The 24,947-nt window shown below is 43.0% G+C and overlaps 1 protein-coding gene across 1 annotated transcript in view; it reads right to left on the minus strand.

The window, feature by feature from the left end:
- The window catches only part of LOC144828230 (connector enhancer of kinase suppressor of ras 2-like), a 2,060,726-nt gene that overhangs the window by 1,001,080 nt on the left and 1,034,699 nt on the right, over window positions 1-24,947 (minus strand). The window contains exon 10 of the mRNA XM_078686315.1: window positions 12,987-13,120. Within this exon, the coding sequence (XP_078542441.1) occupies window positions 12,987-13,120 (134 nt within the window). The remainder of the gene's footprint in view (window positions 1-12,986; window positions 13,121-24,947) is intronic.

A 24,947-nucleotide genomic window follows, 5' to 3' on the forward strand; every position in this document is an offset into this window, starting at 1 on the left:
CCATCTTGAAATTGTCGCTGTACTCACCGCTTAAAAAGGCTTTACAAATGAAATAACTGAAATTCACCATAATTTCTATTTTCCAACACCCTGCATTCATACTCCTTTAAACAATCCACCACGCAAAACTTCTTACAATCATCATATTTTGGATAGAATATTAAATTTGAAATTGTTTTTGTCCTTTTCTGAATCTCCAAAAATACACCATCTGGACTAACATTCCTATTGTTCACCTCCAAACACTTCACATCCGACAATCATCATATTTTGGATAGAATATTAAATTTTACATTGTTTTTGTCCTTTTCTGAATCTCCAAAAATACACCATCTGGACTAACATTCCTATTGTTCACCTCCAAACACTTCACATCCGACACCCTTCTACAAGATATCAGACACAAAATTGTTGCTAACTTGATAGAAAGATTATTTTTATTCAAAAATCTTGAAATTGTCGCTGTACTCACCGCTTCAAAAGGCTTTACAAATGAAATAACTGAAATGCACCATAATTTCTATTTTCCAACACCCTGCATTCATACTCCTTTAAACAATCCACCACGCATAACTTCTTACAATCATCATATTTTGGATAGAATATTAAATTTGAAATTGCTTTTGTCCTTTTCTGAATCTCCAAAAATACACCATCTTGGCTAACATTCTTATTGTTCACCTCCAAACACTTCACATCCGACACTCTTCTACAAGATATCAGATACAACATTGTTGCTAACTTGATAGAAAGATTATTTTAATTCAAAAATCTATTAAGTGGCCATTCGTGAAATAACTTTAACACCAAATTGGCATCCCATAACCCTTCATATTGTGCTTTAGGTGGTATTTTTATCCTCATGCTCTTTAGAACCCTACAAACCAATGCATCGCTACCCATAGCCTTACCTGCTACTAAACTGTGACTTGCTGAAATTGCTGATCTATAGCACAACTATTTGTCTCGAAAAGCACACACATAAATTTTACAAACATGCTTAAATGCAAAATAGGTAACACTATCCACTTTCTTCAATGATGTGAAATTTGATCTTTTTAATGAATCCTTGAATCATTCATGGCGTGAGATGGTCAAACAAAACAGCCACAATACAGCCAACGTGTTTCGCCCCAATGGGGCTTCCTCAGGGCACTTAACCAAATCCACCAATCTTATAGTGATCTCTGATATAACAGGTCACTGTATTTTGGACTTTGCGCAGATAAATGATCTCTCCTCCATACCAGTAGTAGTTATGCTGGATACCACCCAGTCAAACACACACTTTAAGCTGAAAGTCCACAGTTACTTTGGACACTTAAAATCCTCAGACTGTGTGCCGTCCTTCCTATTCAGATCACTGGTGTCCACTTTGATATGTGACACTCCATGTATTGAAAAAGTTGCTTCTTCAATGGCTCTAGTAAGATGCCGCGTCACTCGACCCGCCACCAGCCTAACGACGAATACAAATATTGGTCTCGCCAAGTGATTGCTCTGAAATTTTAAAACAGGAGATTAAAACTCATTTTCTCATTTTCTCAAACACAGGGCAAATGAAAGAATGCGATCTAACTGTCTAAATGTAACAGTACAATCTTACTTAGAGGGATCAATTGTCCAGGAGGGAAAATGCTCACATTTATTCACAGTGAAAAATTTATGTCACATGTTTCTCCTACTCAGATTTTGACTCAATCTTAACCCTTGTATGATGGCCCATTCATCAGGAATATTTTCTATTAATGATCTTCCATACAGTCCCTGTGACGGTGTCTCTGCATATTCAAACTTGCATGTTATTTTCTTTTGCATATTTTATGTGATACACCGAAAAAAATTCACATTGCCCCTTATGTGCAAATATAATTCACACAATACCGTGTAGGAATATATTTTTGTTTTAACTGATTATTCAGTCATTATCAATGCTTTGTATTTTTTAATTGATATTTTGTATATGATTTTTTTTTAAATGTTGTACTTGGATGGATCTTTTTATCTTTTTCATATCTGTACTTTGATGGCCTTATAATATAAGTATTGAATACAGCAAATTGACTGACTGACTGCTGATCTATAGCAATTTATAGTTCTGTAACTCAAACCTTTGTCAAACAGTTCTACCAAAACATTCACTATTTCCACTATATGAGCTTCCAGGGGATCTATATTCCTTTCCATGCACCAACGTACCCAAACTGTTCAAACTCCTCTACATCTTCTCTTTGTTCCTGGCACCCATGACTCCTCAAGTAACCTTGCAGCCCCCTGCAAAAGTCTCTCGAATGCACTGGATCTCCTGATACCTTCCAAACAAGAAGGTTCTATGTACCCTTCTTTATCAATGGATGATGTTCTCCTCCCTCGACTTTCAACACACCTCTCACCCCCTGTAGTAAAAAAGGTTACCCGCAAGCCATCTCAAAAGCCGCTGGAATCCGGGCCTGAGTCACCCAAAATGGTGTTATCTACACCAACTTACAACCTTCTCTCCTCACCTTCAGAGGTCCCCCCTGAATCAACGCAAATGGTGGGAAAGCATAGCTCTTTATCTCTTTCCAATCCTGTTGAAACACATCTAAAGCTGCAGCACCTGGATCTGGCTTCAACTATAATAGCTCTCCATCTGACAAGGCAATCTGCTTGCAAACACATCCACCTCCATCTGACCTAATGTCTGCTCTATTTTCTTGAAATTCTCCTGCCCCAACTTCCATTCGCTGCAATCCTTCACATTCCTTGAGTTCCAATCCGCTACTACATTCCTCACACCTGGTAGGTACTCCACTCTTATAGAAATTATGCTCTCCAAACAAAACATCCACAACTCCTTTGCTACACCCAAAAGCCTTTTTGACCTGCTGCCACCTAATCTGTTTATGTATGACACCGCAGAAATGTTGTTCTTCTTCATCTAGACTGCCTTTCCATGTAATTTCTCCCTGAAACTTCTCAATGCAAATAACCCTGCTATAAATTTCAAAGAATGTATGTGAAGACGCTTCTCTATTCTTGACCAGGCTCCACCTGTCTCCTGTTCACCCAATCGTGCTCCCATCCTAACAGACTGGCATCCTTTTCCAGAACCAAATTCGGTACACATCCAAAAATCGTTCTTCTGTTCCATGCTTCCAAGTTGTGCAACCACCATTCTTATTCCCCTCTTGCCTCCTTACTCAACCTCACTCTGTCTCCATACCACAAACCTATCCTCAAAGCTTCCGCTTTCACTCGTTGTAGATCCCGAGAGTGCAAAAGTCGTCTGAAAAATTGCCTGAATTAAAGAAGAAAACATCCCCAGTATTCTCACTACTTCTTTCAATGTCATATCCTTCTTCCTCAAAGCTTTTTCTACTTATTTTTTAGCATCCTCAGCTTCTTTTCTGGCAACCTCAGAACTTCCTCTATCGGCTCTATATTGAAACCTAAAAATTCCAAATTCTAGAATTCACTTCTTCAGATTCATCAAAAATCCTAAACTTTCCAATCTTTCCACAGTTATTTTGAGTTGTTTCACCAACTCAACTGCATCCTGAGACATTATTATAATGTTGTCCAAATACACAATCATATGGAACTCCCTCTCTTGTTTGTAACCTACCACAAAACACATCAACTTAGTGAAGCACCACGGTGCTGAAGACAGACCAAAAGGGAGACAATGAAACTGAAACAATTGGTTCCTCCACCTGAACTGTAGGTATTTCTGGCTCTCTTCCTTGATCGGAACCATGAAGTAAGCATCCTTCAAATCTAACTTCACCAACCAATTCTTTGACTGCAATATGTCTCTTAATAGAGGGATTCCTTCCATCTTGAAATGCCTGTACACCACTGATTGCTTTAATACTCTCAGATTTATTACGGGTCTCCACCCTCTGTCCTATTCTTCTACTAAAAACAAGGTGCTTACAAAACCTCATGACTGATTCTCTATCATACAGATTGCTCATTTTTCCAATATTTCCATTATCTCTATATCTACAACTCTTTCTTGTTCCTTGCTTAACATTAAACCCTTTGGCTCCTTTTCTTGACTTGGTTTTTCTACAAATTCTATCTCAAATCCCAGTATCACTTTCATAATCCAAGAATTCTTTGTTATTTATTTCTATTCCTTCTGAAATAACCTCAAACATCCTCGTTTTTTTTTAAGGTAGAACCAAAATGTCTCTGCCAACTCACCCCTGGATTCAGATGTTGCTTGACTTCTTCCTTGTCCTTCTCTTCCTCTTGAAAACCTACGCCTCTGGGGGAAAAAACCTGAGGAGCCCTGATAACCTCTTCCTGCTACTCTAAACATGTAATTATACTAGGACCTTTGTACTCCTCAGCCAGCATACGGTCCCCATCTGCAGGACCTTCCAAAATACCTCTGAAAACTTTTTTCATATTGTATTCTGCTTTATATAAAGCAGTAAACGTGGACACATGTTACCTAGACTTTTCACAAAACCTTCTCCAAATATCAATCCTTTTGTCTCCTCACTTGTTTCTTTATTTGCTATATCTCCTAACTTTGGACTAATCTTCATCAAAATAGACTTCCTCCTTTCTGCCAGCAACCCTGAATTTGCGTTGCCAAGAAAAACCATTGCTCTTTGGCTCCATCCTCTAAGTAATTGTACATCTACCTCTTCCCCATTCACGTAGGCCTCCTTAGCCATATCCATTATCTTTGCTAATGGACCCAAGATATCAAGCAATTTGTCCTGACATTGTTTTAATGATTTCTCAAGACCCTTACATGGATCCTTATCCAATTTAAATAAATATGAAATCAAATCTGGGTCTAAATTTGGTGTTATACACACCTTATTATCTATTTGAGGTTGTGCACACTCTGTCTTCAAAATGTTTCTTACCTCTCTCTCCAGAGGTTTACGTAACCAATGTTTTATGAATTTCCCACACATAAGAACGACTACAGAGTTTACTTGCCCATTTCCCTGGGTAGTATACCAATGAACAATGTGGACAAGTCCTTTAAAGGGTTTGGGTCATGGTTCTCTGCCCAAACTCTCGTAAAAAGGAGCGCAAACAACAAAAAGTTGTTTTAGGGAACCCCACACCCACCTACCTAGTAGGTGGCATGCTTCATCATCGGGGCCCAGCTGGATCACCTAGTGCAATCCAGCTATGCTTCAATGCCTGAATTATAGCGGAGCTGGTTGTTAGTGTGACAAAAGTGAAGTGCTATGTGAAGTGCAGTTACAAGATAAAAATGTCCCTACTGATAACCCTTATTAAAGTTTTAATGGAAGGGTCCTAGGACATTGATAAAAACATCATTGGGATCAACGTGAGGTTTAAAATGTACCTCTGTGTCACTTGTGGTTTTAGGTCTTCTAGTTTCAGCCTTCTGGTGTGGTAAAGAGCCTTTCGTCAGGACCAATTATGTGTGTGGCAAAAAACGGAAAGCCACAGTGGTGCAAATATCAGCACACACCCTAAAGTGTGCTCTGAGTGTGGTGGGACCTTTTTACTTACAGATTCTCAGTGGGGAGTACTTTAACTCAATATGGACATTGCCTCATGGATCCGTTCGCTCAGAGCTTTACCCTGTTCTGACTGTTTGTCAAGGTAAAAGAATCAGTATTACCTATGCTCTTCGTTCGGATCCCGCCGTTTGCAAACGGCGGGATCCGAACGAAGAGCGTAGGCCAATGCCTCCTCATGCACCCAATTAATCAGCCCAGTTGATGTGACAGAGAATGCAAACTGACATCTCAAATGGTCGTATCTTCCTATGCTCCGCTCTCGGCATGCCAATGCGCAGCCTCCTCACGTGCCCAACATGCACGCGGGCTTGATACCACTGTTGGAGGCTCGCTTACGATACGCAAAAGTCCTGTATATTTCAAAACATTTACCTCTGATATTTAAAATTGGGTAAGCACACGAACAGCACTGCGTTTCCTTTTCTATACTTATAACACTTGTTTAACCCATTAAATCATTCAGCTCTTCAAAATTCCAGACTTAAATATTCACACATATTTTTTTTAGTAGTTTTCTACACCACTTCAGATTGACCTTTCCACATTCTTCTGATAATTAGACGCTTGTATCGCAAACACACAACAAACTCCTCTCATACTTTCTTTCTTACATTCTCAATCATACAAACTGCAAATAAAATTAACTTATCTCTTCAGGAGCAGCATTTAAAAGATGATGAGAGTTCTGTGCATGGGAAATTTCTTGTATTTGAAAGTTTCAGTTCTGTATTTTTCATGGTTGATATTCTTTAAGAAGGGTTGCTGTCAGCAGTGGCAATAAAAGATTATGCATAATGGTAGCCTCCAGTCTTGTAATGAAATCTGGTGTGGTTCAAGTGATAATAATTGGTAATACCATTATTCAGAAAACCCACTACCTGGATGTCTGCCTCTTATTCTGTGAACTATTTAGAGAGATGAAATAGTCCCAATTTGGAATATTGTTAACCAACACAGGACTATGCTTTGTGAGTGTTTTTTGTTGCTAAACAGTTCTTTGGGGATTCACTTGTCTAATGATCTAGAGGCAGCGCATTCTGATGATCATTTACACCTCAAGCGGCAGTGGGAATGTTTTGCAAGAGAAGTTATTCTTAGGTGTATTTTATCAACGAAATAGGTGAAAAAGGTAAATGAAATAGAGAGTTGTTGCTAACTGAGAGAACTAGAAATTAGCCAGGCTAAAGGACAGTTTCAAAGCGGATTCATGAGGAAAAATAACAAACAACTTGTAAAGGATTTTCATATTTTCATCACTACCTGACCTGCCCCTATGCTTTGTGAAGACAAATGTCTTCCGAAAAGTTTTTACCAGATACCTGTTTTAGGATATCCGCCACGGTGAACAACTTTGTACAGCCGCATATATATACTACCAAGTCATAATTTTCAAATGTATACGAACTATATATGTGTGGAACTGTGGTAACCTGTGTCCCCTAAGTACACGTGAAAACGTGCAAGACAAGGAAGCCTTATACTTGTTTTATTTGTACAGTGCAGTGCTGGGCTTTCTGCATTGAAATATAAGGTTGATTACCCAGTAGAATTCAAAACACGTCAATTGTCGTTTCATGAAAATGACCCTGTTGTGGAAGAAAGCAAAGGCATAACATTTCCTATCCCCCCACCACCCCCTCATACTTATATCTCGAAAGAAGGCTACCCCAGTTTTTAGGTCTTGCCTGTGTGAGTGCCTGTGTATGTGCTCTCGCTTATTTTGTTCTTTAAAGGGTTTGGAGTCCGCCCATTGCTTACCATTCCTGGGCTTCATTATCACTCTCATTAGCTGTCTTCTAATTGGGCAGCGGTTGCCAGCTTCACTTCTTTACTTTCAACTGCAGCACAGACCAAGCCTTGCGGCTACAGCACGGACCAAGCACTGATTGCTTTTTTTGGGCTAAGGTCCTTCGGCTGCTAGCGCTGTAATGAAGATACTATTTTTAATTTTATTTTCTTGCTTCTTCCACTCTCACTTTCCTGTCTGAATTGCTTCTTTCACTCCCATCCCTGCCTATGTAGCTTGTTCCCTATCACCCCTGCCTATGTAGCTTGTTCCCCTTTCACCCCCTGTCCATTTAACTTCCGTTCCAACCATGCTCCGTGTTGCTTCTTCCCTCTACCATCAATCCTTGTTGCTTATTCTCAACAACCCCTTTGCTGACCCTGTTGCTTATCTCCCTTCACTCCAACCACCATAAGGAAAAAAAAGTGTTATGATGCGGCTAGCGCTGGCCTCTTCATAGAGGTTGTTTTCCCTGTCCCATTTACTCCCACCTGCGCTCCTGTTGTTCAACTCTACCCAACTCGCAAAGCTAATAGTCGACACCTATTTGCTTTGCCAATACTTAGTCAAGATATGATTCACAGGTGTGCACACATCTAGGACCAGATCAGCTGCTGGCTTCTGAATCTCATCCTTATGGCAGTGAATAGAGTTGAAGCTTCATAGACATTCCAAACTGTTCATCGATTGCTGACACAGAGGCCTCCCTTATGAGTTGCTAAGAGTGGTATTCTCTATAGGGATACTACATGTGGGAACTCCGAGTGGACAGGTGTTTACAAACCCAAAAATTCTGTGCCCTGAAAGACAGGCCACTTTTATGGGCAGTGGTTTTACAGTGCGTGGACAGCATTCCCCCTGCTCACCCCCAAAAACTGCTCTACTAGCCAGCCTACAGTATCCCGCCCCCTAGACCACCTCCCTGCAGCCCGTTCCGCACCCACCAGCACCACCACACATATTTACCACCAGCTCAGAGCAGGTAGCAAATATATGTGTTAATCTCACAGTCTGGCAGATTATTCCCCAATCTGTGGACTTTAGTCTGTGATTGCCGTTATTTCACAATGAAATACAGAGAAAAACATTAATTTCAGCTTTGGTATATGTCCGTGGAGATGAAAAGGAGCCTGTAACAGAGGTCATAGTAGTTAGAACAAGATGTTGATTGCCCAAAAATGGTGGTTCTAGATTTTCAATGTCTGCACCAACTTTCAAAGGTTCTAGGCTATGATCACTTTACACATCTCCACACCTTGACCTATCTGAGCCACATTTTGATACAAATTTGAAAAAGCAGTTTCCACTTTATGTTGGACTGGTTTAATTTACTCTTCAAATTCATCCAACTCTTCCCCAACCATTTTGGGGAAAAAATATGTGACTGACAAAAAAGTGCTATGGAGAAGTATGTTGAAATTCATGAACTAGAAAGTTATTTTGACAGATAGTGATTCATTGTCATATGAAAATCCTTTCTAAACTGATAGGAGCCACAGGGGGAAGAAGGGGTTTAAACAGGCCGCCCCCCACTCAATACACTTTCATAACTACTTGACCTGCCCCTATGCTTTGTGAAGACAAATGTCTTCCAAAAAGCTTTTACCAGATACCTGTTTTAGGATATCCGCCACGGTGAACAACTTTGTACGGCCGCTTATATATACTACCAAGTCATAATTTTCAAATGTATACGAACTATATATGTGTGGAACTGTGGTAACCTGTGTGCCCTAAGTACACGTGAAAACAACCCACCAATTCAAGGAAAAAAGTGAGGGAAAGTTGACAGTGCCTCACGGGAGCAACACCCGGGGAGGAACACACAGACTGGTACTCGCCTGTGTCCTCACGTTCTCATCATCAGCTACTGCCAACTATAAACCAAATGGGGGATGGGTAGAAAACAGTGCAAATAAAGCAAACATTACATACGTGCTTATGTGCTAGTGACCCAGAAGGTGTGCCAAACTCTGTACATGGGATTTGGAGCACCAATCAGTTAAAAAGAGCTAGGCTACACTGGCTGTACTACTTGTATTCCTTGCTGTGAGCCCGCTATGTTAAAACCAACATGTTTCATTGCCTGTTTGAATTTACCGGCAACTTCATCAGGGTTAGGGTCTGCGTCTTGTCTGCACCTTATTTCTCCTTTTATTGTACCTGTGGTTACATACAAACAACACATATACCACATGATTACATTACTCATCTTAAGTGACTCGACTAAAACACATTCACTGGGCAAATATATAGGGAGTAGACATCAAGAAAATTGGTGTTATTGAGACAAATAACTGCCATTTATAACCTCTTCATTATTTACCAGGTAGCTGCCGTTCATGAGTATACCAGCGCCCCCGTAGAAGAAACTGAAAACTCCGGCGTTCGTAGCTATCTTTATTGCTACCGGAAACTGCCTTAGGCCAGTCTACAACATAAAACAACATACATGAGGTGATTATAAAATATATTGAGTCGCGGAAGATACTGCACAGTCCCTGTCCGTTTTCTAAAAGAGAAAAGAAAAGAAAATGGCTTTTTGTGCCATTTATACAATACGTCCCTTTTTAACTGATGTAAATGCTTAAATCATTCCCATTCATATGGGAGCTATTCTGGGCCCGCTGTAATACCATGCCCCGATCAAATTATCATTTCTCAACTCTGCTTCTTCACACGACTGACCGCGTAGTTCTTAAATACTGTTTTAAGGTATGCGGGCTAGTAAGCCTGTCGTTCGATATTCGTATCTCTCATGTGCAACGGGACACCGCTTACACATCCCAAGTGAAAATCTCTGCCTCCTCAGATTCAACTAGGGTCCTACGTTACGAGAAACACTCCACACTTACCGCTCTGTGGAGGTATATGGCCTCCGCTCATCCCCCTGTGTTCTTTGTGCATGCCGGTACCACTATTAAAGTTGTACGGCACCCTCGCTACAATCGGCGTTTGGCAGTCCTAGAGAGGCCTTGCTAGAAAGAAGCAAGAAAGACCAGAAGGACTGTATACCTGTGGTCACCACATTTGGTCCATCTTCTACCAGGATCAGAAAGATAATTAGAAGCATTGGCACCTGCTAAGTACAACATCTATGCAAATGCCACAGCCTAGATTTGCTTTTAAGCACTCTACAAATTTGAGGGACCGTTTGGTTCACACTCGACCACTATAGGACAGGTAGGACCAGGCCATTCCCCCAGGACACTATACATGTGGTGGGTGCACATTCTGTGCATAAACCACTAAGACAAAAACAGTGACCCTTTCAAACGGCAGAATATGGTACCTCAACAAATTCAGTAATTGCAATGCAACTAATGTCATATACAGGATCACTTGCCCATGTGATATGCACTACATAGGCCTCACCACCAGAAAGATAAAAACCAGAATCCAGGAACATCTGAGCACTTTGAAACTAGGTAAACTCACCACAAAACTAGTTCAGCATTTCTCTACCCTCAAACACCAACCCAGGGATCTGCGGTGGGTAGTCGTGGAAAGAGTGGTCGGGGACCAATTTAATATGGAAAACAGACTGTACAAAAAAGAGGCCCGCTGGATATTTCAGGAGGGCACTGACCAAACGGGACTTAACGATGTTATAGAGTGGAACAGGATATCCTCCATATAAAATGAGTTTATTAGGGACAATTCCAATTAAGTCCATAGACACTGTGAAATACAAGAAATATATGTATCTATCAAAATAATGGTCTGATAGGAGGCTACGCTAATACACTAATATGCTAAAATAGAGTCACCATTGGATGCTACAAGGGAGACATGCCCCTGGGCTCCTATACCACATGACAGACATTGAATGGGTCTATACACTGCATGAAATTCATAGACATATACCTGAAAGAATAGGGTTGTAGTAGTAGGCAATCACAGGGTTGTAGTTTTAAGATGTAAAGAAAAAGTGGATTACACATTATAACATCTAAATGTTTTTATATCTTTAACCTCCTTAGTACATTTAAAGATTTGGTGATTAAATGGTGGTTTCAAGTATGTTTTGTAGGAAAACACCCCACTATAGGCAATATTGACCATCAGATATATAGATACAGAGCTCCCTTCTAAGAGGGCCCCTATTGTATGCGAACCCACGCCCCCTAAAACGTCGCGCATGCCAGAAGTGGGCGGGGCAACAAACGCCGATTGTAGCGAGGGTGCCGTACAACTTTAATAGTGGTACCGGCACGCACAAAGAACGGTAATCACAGACTAAAGTCCACAGATTGGGGAATAATCTGCCAGACAGTGAGATTAACACATATATTTGCTACCTGCTCTGAACTGGTGGTAAATATGTGTGGTGGTGCTGGTGGGTGCGGAACGGGCTGCAGTGAGGTGGTCTAGGGGGCGGGATACTGTAGGCTGGCTAGTAGGGCATTGGGGGTGAGCAGGGGGAATGCTGTCCCCGCACTGTAAAACCACTGCCCATAAAATTGGCCTGGTGTTTCAGGACAGAATGCTTGGGTTTGTAATCACCTGACCACTCGGAGTTCCCACATGTAGTATCCCTATAGAGAATACCACTCTTAGCAACTCATAAGGGAGGCCTCTGTGTCAGAAATCGATGAACAGTTTGGAATGTCTATGGAGTGTCAACTCTATTCACTGCCATAAGGATGAGATTCAGAAGCCAGCAGCTGATCTGGTCCTAGATGTGTGCACACCTGTGAATCATATCTTGACTAAGTATTGGCAAAGCAAATAGATGTCGACTATTAGCTTTGCGAGTTGGGTAGAGTTGAACAATAGTAGCGCATAGGGGAATAAATGGGACAGGGAAAAAAACCTCTATGAAGAGGCCAGCACTAGCCGCATCATAACACATTTTTTTCCTTATGGTGGTTGGAGTGACGGGAGATAAGCAACAGGGTCAGCAAAGGGGTTGAAGAGAATAAGCAACACGGATTGATGGTAGAGGGAAGAAGCAACACGGAGCGTGGTTGGAACGGAAGTTAAATGGACAGGGGGTGAAAGGGGAACAAGCTACATGGGCAGGGGTGATAGGGAACAAGCCACATAGGCAGGGATGAGAGTGAAAGAAGCAATTCAGACAGGAAAGTGAGAGTGGAAGAAGCAAGAAAATAAAATTAAAAAATAGTATCTTCATTACAGCGCTAGCAGCCGAAGGACCTTAGCCCAAATAAAGCAATCAGTGCTTGGTCCATGCTGCAGCCGAACGGCTTGGTCTGTGCTGCAGTTGAAAGTAAAGAAGTGATGCTGGCAACCGCTGCCCAATTAGAAGACAGCTAATGAGAGTGACAATGAAGCCCGGGACTGGTAAGCAATGGGCGGACTCCAAACCCTTTGAAGAACACAATAAGCGAGAGCACATACACAGGCACTGACAGAGGCAAGACCTAAAAACTTGGGTAGCCGTCTTTCGAGATATAAGCATAAGGGGGAGATGATAGAAAATGCTATGCCTTTGCTTCCTTCCACAACAGGGTCATTATCATGAAACGACAATTGACGTGTTTTGAATTCTACTGGGTGATCAACCTTACATTTCAATGCAGAAAGCCCAGCACTGCACTGTACAAATAAAACAAATAAAAGGTGGCTTCCTTGTCTTGCACTGATTTTGAGATAGAGTCCAAGAACGCTCTGTTGCTGAAAATAATTGCATTTAAATACAGGCAAATTGTGTTACTTTTATGGTTTACCTGGGGCCATACATCCCTGAAACAGGCGACAGGATGAAAACGTCATGGAGGGCAGAGCTGTCCATCTTAGAGGACATGCCGATGGTGCCAGTTGGCGTCGTTGAGCCACTGTTCGGACTGGTTGGAATTATAGGCTGTGAAGAAAATTAAACAGGCACTTTAAGCACTGCGATGTCTCTTTGCACATAAAACAGTGATGCACATGTGTAATGTCAGTTTACTTCCTGGCCGATTTTATCTCAATTTTTTCCACCACGTAAATCAGAATCCATAAGAAATAAGATGTCACTTTTCCAGTTAATACTTTTTGGCTGAAGTAGTTTGTGCAATATCAATTGTTTAGCAAAAGGAGGGAAACCACTGTTGCTACGCTTTACATTTAAATGCAATACAACAACGCTAACAGCAAAATGCACTAGCCACCAGAACGCAGGAGTCACAAGAAAAAAAGAAATGCCACATGCGCATCGCTAGTACATATTTCTGTGATAAGGTACATCACAGAGGAGCATACGATCCTTTGGCTTATAAATCGTGATACCATTTTCCAGATCTTTCTGAAGGTCCCCAGTTTTTTTTACAGCTTGATCAGCTACTTTCTTTGCTGTGTTAAGTTTGGAGATCTCCTACACCGATTCTTTCACTTACAATGTATTACATTTGTTAGCCTAAAGTTGCAGGTTTTGCCACCACAGACCCTTTAATCAACAGAGCCACAAATGAATAATCATTTTTTTTATATAGCACATCATAGCACGCTTGCTATTTCCAAACGCTATAATTAACATGTGTTTATTCGTTCAGTTTAAATGTAATAAATGTATAAGCTTTGGAAGGATCAGTTGGACATTAGAGTATTTAAAATCATGACTTTGAGATCGCTCAAAGAGTCACTGGAGAGCATTCAACTTGCTGAGTCATTATGCCTCCCAAGCGTTGACGTTTTGATCAGCTCTGAGACAGGTTTTGGCAATTAAATTGTGCTTGCAAATAGTTTCTACATCCAGTCTTAGGAGGTAGTACAAACCTTTGTCAAGTCAGCCTTAGAGCCTTTGTCAGAGCCGGTTGGAGGGCCAAAGGTCAGGTAGAGGCCACTGGGCCTCAACATCGTGAGTGGATGTTGTTTGCCACTGATGTCCCGGGACCCATCCTATTGTAGGTCAGCAAATGGCCACTACAACCCATGCTGATCTTGTCTCTCGGGGTAGCTCCGGCGAGCAGCCACAGACTTTTCAGGGAATACGGGAAGAGGTTCCTGATCTCAACTATCAACCAAGAGTCTCAATACAGAGAATGTTGATTCCGGCGCTTATCTTTGTAAGAAACAAAGTACTTTAATCACATTGTTATATACATTACTACATACTCAAATAATCATATCCTGATATACTTAATCAATGTCTCTAGTCACTATGTCCCATGGACTCTACACCCACCCTACACAAAACTATAGGAAATCCCTCTCAGACAGAACTACTGGTTGTACCAGAAGGAGCATTATCCTATAATACGCTTAAATGGCCTTCCTTTATGGGGTCCTCATTGGACATTTCAACTTCTATACACAATCTAGGGAGTACGCTTAATACCAAACTGCTGAATAAAGTAGCTAATGCCTGTTTCTATTATTTAAAAAACTTCTGCAAAATTCTACCTTTCCTGGATTGTTGCCATCATATAACAGTGGTCAATGCTATTTATTTATTTATTTATTTATTTTAGATTCTTATATAGCGCCTGAATAGACCCCCAAAGGGGTATCTCCACGCTTTGCCAGTAAGAATATAGCTCCAGATGGTTAGATTCAAGAGGGATATTACATCTTACAATGGAAGAGATTAGTTGCTGGTAAATAAGTATGTTTTTAAGGTCTTCCGGAAAGTCAAATGGTTAGTGAGTGATCTCAGCTCAAGAGGTAGGGAGTTCCAGAGCACTGGTCCCACATGGGCCAGCGCTCGGCCTCCTTGTCTAGACTTCTTAATTCTAGGTATCTGCAATAGTTGTTGATTACTAGAGCGCAGAAAGCGCCCAGGAACGTGTGGTTGAAAGATTTTGTCCAGATATTTTGGGCCTTCACCTATCACACTTTTGTGAATGGTGCATAGAGTCTTAAACTGCACTCGTTTCCTCACCGGTAACCAATGGAGTCTGGTCAGCAGGGGGCAGGAAGGAGTCCTAGGGGAGCATTCAAGACTGTCCTTGCTGCCGTATTTTGGATTACTTGTAACTTATTAAATTGTCGTTCGTTGGCACCTAAAAGAAGATCGTTACAATAATCCACTCTGCTGATGACTAGCGCCTGCACAAGTGTTTTCCTGTGGCAATCTGGCAGCTAGGGAAACACTCTTCTTAACATCCCAATTGCCCGAAAGCAGGTACCAGCCACCTGGTTTACGTGATCTTTAAGAGTGAGTGTCTGATCTAATAGCACTCCCAAGTTTTTTACCGTACTCTTAGGGCTGGGAACAGGACCTAATTCTGAGGGCCACCATTCAAGTGACCAGTGTATTGCCGCTTGTCCAAACAACATGACCTCTGTTTTCCCAACGTTGCATTGAAGACAGTTTGATGACATCCACTCTGATATTGCTTTCATTCCATCTGCAAATGATCTTTTTATTGCAGGGGTCAGATTTTTAAAAGGAAAGAGGAGTTGGGTGTCGTCGGCGTACGACACCGGGGTACGACACCGGGGTAAACCCAAATGATCTTGCTAAGTTGGCTAAGGGGGCCACATACACATTGAAGAGTGTCGGGCTTAAACATGAGCCCTGTGGCACTCCCTTGTTGAGCTCCCTATAGGTGGATTTGTGGGAGCCCAGCCAAACTTCTTGGGAGCGACCAGATAGGAAACTTTTCATCCATGACAGAGCCACTCCTTCCAAACCTACGTCCTTTAAGCGATCGAGGAGCACCGTGTGAGACACCGTATCATAAGCGGCGGAGAGATCCAACAGCACCAGAATCATAGAACTGCCCTCGTCCAGTGCCAATATTGATGTTATTGGTCACTGTTAGGAGGGCTGATTCGGTGCTGTGGTTAGGCCTGAACCCAGATTGCGAATAGTCCAGGCCCTCCGTCGCTTCTAGATGTCCTGATAGATAGGTGTTCACGTGCTTCTCTGCTATTTTGCCGATGTAAGGCAAAAGTGAAATGGGACGCAGGTTTGAGAGGTCTGTCCATGGAGAAGCCGCTTTTTTCCTTATTGGGTTTACCACCGCTCTTTTCCATTCTGCCGGGACTTGTCCTTTCACTAGAGAGATGTTATTAACACTCTGTATGGAGGGCCCCAAGAGAGAGATCAGAGTGGCAACCATCTTGGCAGGGAGGAGGTCATTTGGAGATCCAGATTTAATGTGGGTGATAAGGGAAAGGAGTTCTGCATTGTCAACTGGAGGGATAGACAGCAGCGGATGGTTGTTATGCTTTGCCGGGATCAGGGGTAGGGACTTATCAATATCACCCATGTTATTGTTAGCTGCCACTATTCTTCCATAGATAGTATTTATTTTTTCCTCAAAGAATAGCGAGATTTCATCGCATAGAGTCTGCGAAAAATCGTCAGAGCTCTCACATGCAGCGGGTTTTATAAAATTCTGCAGAATTTTAAAGAGCTCTTTGGAACAGTTACCCGCTTCTGCTAGCTGTTGCATTAGACGATGTTTCCTAGCTTGCTTTATATTTTTGTAGTATATTGTTTGGGCATCTAGAAAAACTGCTCGAGTCTCCTCAGTTTTACTTCTCCTCCATCTTTTCTCTGCTCGTCTACATTTCCGCTTCTCTTCTCTTAATTCAGGAGTGTACCAGCTCTCCTGCTTAGAGGAAGGATACTGTTTTTGTAATTTTAAAGGGGCTAAGATGTCAATGGCTCGCTTAATTGAATCATTAAGTTTAGCCAACACTATATCTGCTGTGTCTTCTGCCAATATGACAGGTTGTATCCAAGTTTCCTGTAATTTATTGACTGAGATTTTATGCCATTGACGGCGCCAGGTAGGAGGAGATGGTACTTTATTGATGGATCTTTTTGGAATCAATAAGTTAAATTCCAACAAGAAATGGTCCGTCCAAAGAATCTCTCTTGCTGGAAGACAAGTTAATTTAGTGCAATTGGAAAAAACTAAGTCTAGCGTGTGGCCGCCCCTATGTGTGGGTCCTTTATTTTGTAATTCTAGACCTAAATTTGATAGATCCGTAACTAGGGAAATGGATTCGAGTAGTTCTGGCTGATCTACATGGGTGTTAAAATCACCCAAGAGAATAAAATCTTCTTTAGATTTAAGACGGGGAGCTAAAAGCTCTTGAAGAGTGAGCGCAAAATCAGGGTTTGATGCTGGTGGGCGATAAGCCAAAGCGCCTTTCCAGGAAGTGTGGCTAGTTAGTTCGATTTTAAAGATCATGATTTCTAGTTGTAGACTTCGATGTTGTTCGAGTATAGTGACCTTTAGCTCGTCCTTATATATTATAGCCAAACCACCACCTGTTTTCACTTCTCTGTCTAGGTGTTTAAACTTATAACCAGATGGAATCCCCATTACTATGGCTGTGGTTGTATGGGGCTTCATCCATGTTTCGGTGAGGAAACATATATCCGGCTGAATGGTGTTAACTAAATCCCAAACCTGGTGCTGGTGTTTGGGTAGGGATCGCACATTTAGGAGGAAGCTCTTTAATCCATCTGAGGGAGTGTTTGCCTCTGATTGGGTAGTGCTAGTGATTGAATGACGGCGACACTGAAGACATGAGAAGCCTCCCGCAACTGTCTGCCAAGGTATTTTAGTGCAGCATTTAAATGGAGGCTTGAGATCCCGTAGTGTTTGGGCGGAATATGTTATATATTGTTTGCTCATACCTGGTAAAGCTGGTCGGGCTGAGACAGAGTCCATGGCCCCTGTGCCCCGTCCTGTCGCGGACGGGCGCAGACGGGCAGCTCTTTGGCGGGTCTTAGGCGGGGCTGCGCGCGATCGCTGCGCGTTCAAGAAAGTGCGAGGGCTAAATAGCCTGTGTGCAGCCACTAGAGCGCTAACCGCTCCTAGTGGGACCGGAAGTGCCGCAAATGCCTACCACCCCCTAGCAACAATGGGAGGTGGGAGGCGGTTACCAGCGCTATGGCGCGACAATAGAGGCACAGGAGTGTGGTCTAAGGCAAGTGTTGGTGCGGAGTAATGCAGGAAATGCGATGTTCAATTTTAAATGAAACACAGTATTTAAAACACAGTCTACATTCAATTCTAAAAGCGATTCAATCGCTATGGCGTTTTTCTTAAAAATACCCTCAGGAGCGAGGCTGACCGGCAAGCGGGTTGGAGACACTGCCACCATCTCCTTCCCGCAGCGAGCTCCTCCAGTGCTCCGCCTAAATAGCCTGTGTGCAGCCACTAGAGCGCTAACCGCTCCTAGTGGAACCGGAAGTGCCGCAAATGCCTACCACCCCCTAGCAACAATGGGAGGTGGGAGGCAGTTACCACCGCTATGGCGCGACAATAGAGGCACAGGAGTGTGGTCTAAGGCAAGTGTTGGTGCGGAGTAATGCAGGAAATTCGATGTTCAATTTTAAATGAAACACAGTATTTAAAACACAGTCTACATTCAATTCTAAAAACGATTCAATCGCTATGGCGTTTTTCTTAAAAATACCCTCAGGAGCGAGGCTGACCGGCAAGCGGGTTGGAGACACTGCCACCGTCTCCTTCCCGCAGCGAGCTCCTCCAGTGCTCCGCCTAAATAGCCTGTGTGCAGCCACTAGAGCACTAACCGCTCCTAGTGGAACCGGAAGTGCCGCAAATGTCTACCACCCCCTAGCAACAATGGGAGGTGGGAGGTGGTTACCAGCGCTATGGCACGACAATAGAGGCACAGGAGTGTGGTCTAAGGCAAGTGTTGGTGCGGAGTAATGCAGGAAATGCGATGTTCAATTTTAAATGAAACACAGTATTTAAAACACAGTCTACATTCAATTCTAAAAACGATTCAATCGCTATGGCGTTTTTCTTAAAAATACCCTCAGGAGCGAGGCTGACCGGCAAGCGGGTTGGAGACACTGCCACCGTCTCCTTCCCGCAGCGAGCTCCTCCAGTGCTCCGCCTAAATGGCCTGTGTGCAGCCACTAGAGCGCTAACCGCTCCTGGTGGAACCGGAAGTGCCGCAAATGCCTACCACCCCCTAGCAACAATGGGAGGTGGGAGGCGGTTACCAGCGCTATGGCGCGACAATAGAGGCACAGGAGTGTGGTCTAAGGCAAGTGTTGGTGCGGAGTAATGCAGGAAATGCGATGTTCAATTTTAAATGAAACACAGTATTTAAAACACAGTCTACATTCAGTCAGTCAGGAATCTTTATTCAGTGATTAAAAATCATCATAAAAGCACATACATAATTACATGAATAAAAAGTCATTAAACATTTTCAAGATCCTGATACAAAAGTATAAAAGTTAACATGGGACACTAACGGGGAGAGAGTATAAGACTTTGTGGGCAATAAAATCGGAAACACCTCATTCATCACCCCTAGTTAGCCTTAAACGGACCGCTACCTTGATAAAATTCATTATACAACACAGTGTAAACGGGTCCGATGCTTTTTGTAAAAAGACTAATGCCTCCCTGGCATGTTCCAGTTTAGCTTGTTTTAAAACTTTTACAAGAAATCTGCGCCGGGGCATTATAAAACAAGCATTTACAATGCAACGGTTTCAGCTTTGGAAAAGTTTGAGCTATTGGCATTGTAAATGACAAAATTTGTATTTATGTGTTGGTTTTGAAAACAGATAAATGAATGGCATTGTCATTTACATTGCTAATAGCTCTAACTTTTCCAAAGGCGAAACCGTTGGATTGTAAATGCTTGTTCTGTAATAATGGCCCATAGGGCGTTATACCATATGCACCCTGAGTTGTCGAGCTAGGGATCCGCTAAAATGGGGGTGGGGGTCTTGTCCCCATCTGCTCTCCGTGCCTAGCCACGTCCCGGGCCTGCAACAGCAGAGACATCTAGAAACCAGAGACCGTATTGACCGTCTCGGCCCGAAGCCTCAGGGAGAATCCCTGCAGATTAGCCGGCCTGACAATTGTTCCACTTAAGAGCTAAATAAATATTTCCACCCACGGCTTGTTCCGTGTCAATACCAATTTATAGAGATCCACTGTAGGCAGACACCGTCGGCTGCAGGCTTCAGAGTGGAATCTGCAGATCTGTGGTTAGTAAAGAGTAAACACCAAGTGACGCCTTTCCTTATAAGGAGTGCGCACGTTACGTCAGTTTTATAAATACAACCGTCGCTGACGTAGTGTACATCACTTACCAATCATAGTGTATGTGCGCGTATGATGTTAAGATGTGGGCAGATACGATAATGGAGTTATATCTGCACCTTTTTGTCTCTTAAAGACAGAATGCACCAATTAATAAGCAAAATTGACTCCTGAAGGCAAATGATAATTCTTTGTCAAATCTAATTACAAAACAAAAGTTGAATGAACCTTTGAAGATCCGCTTTACAAGGAGAAGCTGACACTGCAATTATATTTTCTAGATTTTAACATGGGCACAATCAATCAAAAAGCATTAAACTTTAATGACAGTGTTAGCCAGCTCTGATAATCAAATTAGATTCTACGTGTGGAGTTATTGCAATTAAAGGAAAGTTACCATCTCAGAGCTAAAGCGGTGTAGTCATCTGCAGTGCAGACTAAGTCATGGTGAAAGAACATTAGACGAAACTATAAATGTTGACATTTATCACATTTATAGCCATTTGTCAAATGTCATGATGCAATAACAGTTCGTGCAGAGAGCCTGTGATTATGTTAAAGTTAAAAAGGAAAAGTATTGGGAGATGATGACACAAAGTGTGAGGGGTGGGGAGGAGGCAGTGGCATTTCGTGTCCCATCCCCCCCACCCCCTTTCCCACAGAGTACTGAGCCCCCCTTAGGACTATGGGTTGTCTCACTCTTGTTTGTGAGCAAGGGGTTCTTACCCAGAAGGACTAGGGCTACCCGTGCCCCCTATTGAGAACACCCCCCACACAGACACAAATCGAACTTTCCTCCTCTTAAACACCGCCGGAACTAAAGCGCTCATCGTTCAGCAAGAGCGGCCTCGGCAGTATATAAACTAAATATCGCTTAGCTGTGCAGTGTGCCCTTCTATATGTTTATGTGCGTGCGTTCACCAGCTGCAAGGACGTTCACGCTGTTTACTTCTCCGGGGGTCGAGGGTTTGCGCTAGCATTGCGTCCTGTTTTATTCCCGCCTTTGATGTTTTGGTTACATTCAATATATGGCGCCCATTCATTTTTATTCAAACCATGAACAGGATGGCCCTGCTCTAGTGTGCACTGTGCCTGTTGAACTCAACGTTCACAATTTTGTGAATATTCAATGTAACCATTAATATATCAGCACTGTTCGTAATCAACTCCAAAACATCCTTCCTCTGCCACTACACAACTACAATACTAGGAAACTCACCGCCGCTTTAATCAACCGGAATCACCTTCGTGACAATCTATGCAAACGGGATGATCGGGACGCTAAATCTTTAACATCTGCAACTAGATGTATAGTAACCATTAGTCATAGTGCGGAGTATATAATTACTCTTCATGTGTTGTTTTGAACTACGCACTCACCCGTAGTGTATATGAAAGGTGACACTACATAAGGCTGTACAACTACTTCAAGGTCCACACTTCTTTTCTATGTAGTCCGTTGCAAAAATAAACTATAGACCGCTTGTTATACCTGAAAAACTATTCAGTAACAACATTTCAAACCACGATTATCTCTCAAATTACTTCCAAGGTACTGGACCCGTGTACATAAGAGTGTGTTCTTAATCTCCAACTGTTCCCGATATACCGCTAAGATTCCACATACGTTGCCACTATAAATAATAAACAAAATACATTTGTAAACTCTCTCTATCGACCATTCCTGCCTCCTAGTCTCTTGTTAGATCGTGTATTTTCGCACTTACTTTGAAGTGTTACACGATTGTTCTCAACGTTTGTTGTTCCCGCTGCTGACTGCTGGCTACGCTCCGCTTTGCCTGTTATTCACTTCAAACGCCAAAACCTCCATTACGGCCAGTTAACCGTACGTGCAACATCACGTGACGAAAGAATGCTGGGATTTGTAGTTTAAATTTCCGAATTACGTTTAAGACCCTTATCTGGCCCCGATTATACATATTGTTCATTTACTTGCGTATCTCTTGCTGATCATCCCTTCCAGTACCTAAAAAATACTGAAAAGGAGCCCCATCCTTAATCGTGTGTGTAATCCTCTCTGCCCTTTTGTGCGAACATACATGCAACACCCAAATGTTTTCATTTTTAATCACAGAGACCTGCGGACGGAGTCGTGGAGAACGTTCGGGCTCAAAGGCTCCGTAGAGACGACCCCAGTGTGCGCCACACACTCTTGCAGCCGCTCAGCTGCTTCAGAAGGCGAAGCTTTTCCGGTAAACACTGGGAGGTGCTCACCTGGAGTAGTGAGGCTGGGTACGTGATGTGGCATCCCCGGCTCGAGTCTCTGCGTCGGCTAAACATCGTGTGATTCTGTGCAAACTACTTAATCTCCCCGTGCCTAAAACCCTTGCTCAATGTATCTAGTGCTCACGCTCCAATACCTTCGGGACCAGTTCGCTCTAAATAAAACTGCAAAACAATCTTAAAACAAGCCGAGCAACATCGCAAAATGCATTTGAGGACACATACACTTGTACCAGAATGTGTAACATAAACAGGGGCACAGCGGCAGCCACTTTACCGTTCTGCTCCTTGACGCTTCAGTTTGCTGCGGAGGTCGGATTCCGCCCGGGATCCAAGTAGCCAATAAAACAAGGTCATTTTGGGATTCGGGGGCGTGTTTGCGTGCTCTCCCCTTCCCATTGGCTGGAAGGTAAAATTCCAGCCAATGGGAAGAGGAGAGGGCGTGACTTAAAAAAAGACACGGAAACGCCCCCGAATCGCGTCAAGGCGGGCCCTGAACTGAGTGACGCTCCTCTCCTCCAATGGCTGGCCAGGATTTACGAGGCCAGCCAATGGAGAAGAGGGGCGTGTTCAGCCCCCATACTACAGACAAAAGATTTCGGCTCCGCCCACTGCTTACGCAGTGCGACGGTAGCCGAAACCTAAAAAGGGCAGAGTAAAACAAAGTGAAGGGAATCCTGCGGAGACCTATTGTCGCAGCCGCAGGATCCCTTCTGTTCAATTGATGTTGCAAACCCTGCTGGTGATGCCAGTACAAATGGGAGTAGGTTCAATCTAAGACGGCACATCAAAAATCTATCACAAATATGGCTCCATTCCCTCAACGCTCTTCACCAGGTTATGGGCCCTCACTGTTTTTTTATTCCCTTCAGCCTCAGCTCTGCGTTGACATTTCAGCTCTAGAAAATTTTTCTTAACTAGCATCTTATGCTGGGCTACAATTGTTGCAGGGTTAGTGAAAAGATTCCCCAAGCCTAGTTCCTCTAGGGTATTCTTTACATAAATGAGCCAGGGAATTCGCATGCAATTGTCCCTCTCTAAACAATCGGATAACATTTCTCTGCTTAGAGACGCATCAGGATTGACCCAGATTTTTAACCAGGCCACTATTGGCCTGAGTTTTACCAAATCATCTAGGTATGGCCTCCCTAATTCCCTGTGAACTATGAAGCCAGCAGTACTTGGGGGTACTCTCAGGATGGATTTTAGATATTTGTCTTCCTCCCTTTGGATTCTTGTGGTGTTAACAAAGCCCCATACTTCTGCCCCATAGATGACTTTAGAGCATGATACGGAGCTGTACAGGTTCATCACCTGTTCCGGGCTCCATCTACCTAACCTCCTGCCGTAACTTGCTATTGCCCCATTAGAGGCGATCATTTTGCGGCAACGCTCCTCCACCAGGGAGTTAAACTGTAAGGTGCCATCGAAGGTTACACCTAGGTAAGGAAACGTTTTAACCTCTTCTACTATGTGACTTCCTATTGTGTAAATAAATTTAGAGGGAGTTTTTTTACCCGCCAGGAGCACATATGATTTACCCAGGTTAACAGAGAGATCTAGGGAACCCATGAACTTAACAAATCCATCAATCAAGATTTGTAAGCTCCTTGGCGTGCATGCGATCAGGACCGCGTCATCTGCATAGAGCAGAACAGGGATATGACGCGACCCCACCCTTGGGCAATCTGTCTTTAAACCTAACAGAAACTGCTCCAAATTATTAATATAAAGGGAGAACAAAAAAGGGGCAAGAATACAGCCTTGCCGGACTCCACTCATGCAGGGAAAAGAATCGGTCAACCCCCCCTCCCTGTTAAAACGAACCCTGGCCGTGGTATCACTATGCAATTCTCTTGTTAATTAGACCACTCTCTATCCCCATGTGGGACATCATGTCCCACAGTTTCTCCCTGTTGACGTGATCAAATGCCGCTGCCAAATCCATGAATCCCATATAAATCGATTCATCACTGGCCCGGGTATATTTGGCAGTCAGCATATAAAGGTTCAGGCATTGATCGCTGGTAGACCTCCCTGTCCTAAATCCATATTGGGTGTCCGAGAAGATATTATTTTCATCGGTCCACTCGGACAGTCTATTGAGGATTGCCCTACCCAAAAGTTTAGCCGATACGTCAATCAGGGATATAGGACTATAGCACTTAGGGTCGTCCCTTTTGCCTTTCTTGAAAATCGGCACAATTATAGCTTTGGACCAGGACGGTGGCAAGCCACAGATGATACCTGTATTTATAACCCTGGTCATTAAAGGGGCCCAAAGTTCTATGCTACTCAGAAACAGGTCGGGAGGGATTCCGTCAGGGCCCGGGGCTTTGTTTCTAGTCAGACCCTCTATCCCAGCAGTAATCTCCTTAATAGTGAATACGACCAGTGGGACATGAGTGGGTATTTCAGGTGGCTTTACAGGGGTGCCTAACTCATGGTTATACAGGCCCCTGA

This window comes from Lissotriton helveticus, chromosome 4_1 (assembly GCF_964261635.1).
Source record: "Lissotriton helveticus chromosome 4_1, aLisHel1.1, whole genome shotgun sequence".
Classification (NCBI taxonomy): Eukaryota; Metazoa; Chordata; class Amphibia; order Caudata; family Salamandridae; genus Lissotriton; species Lissotriton helveticus.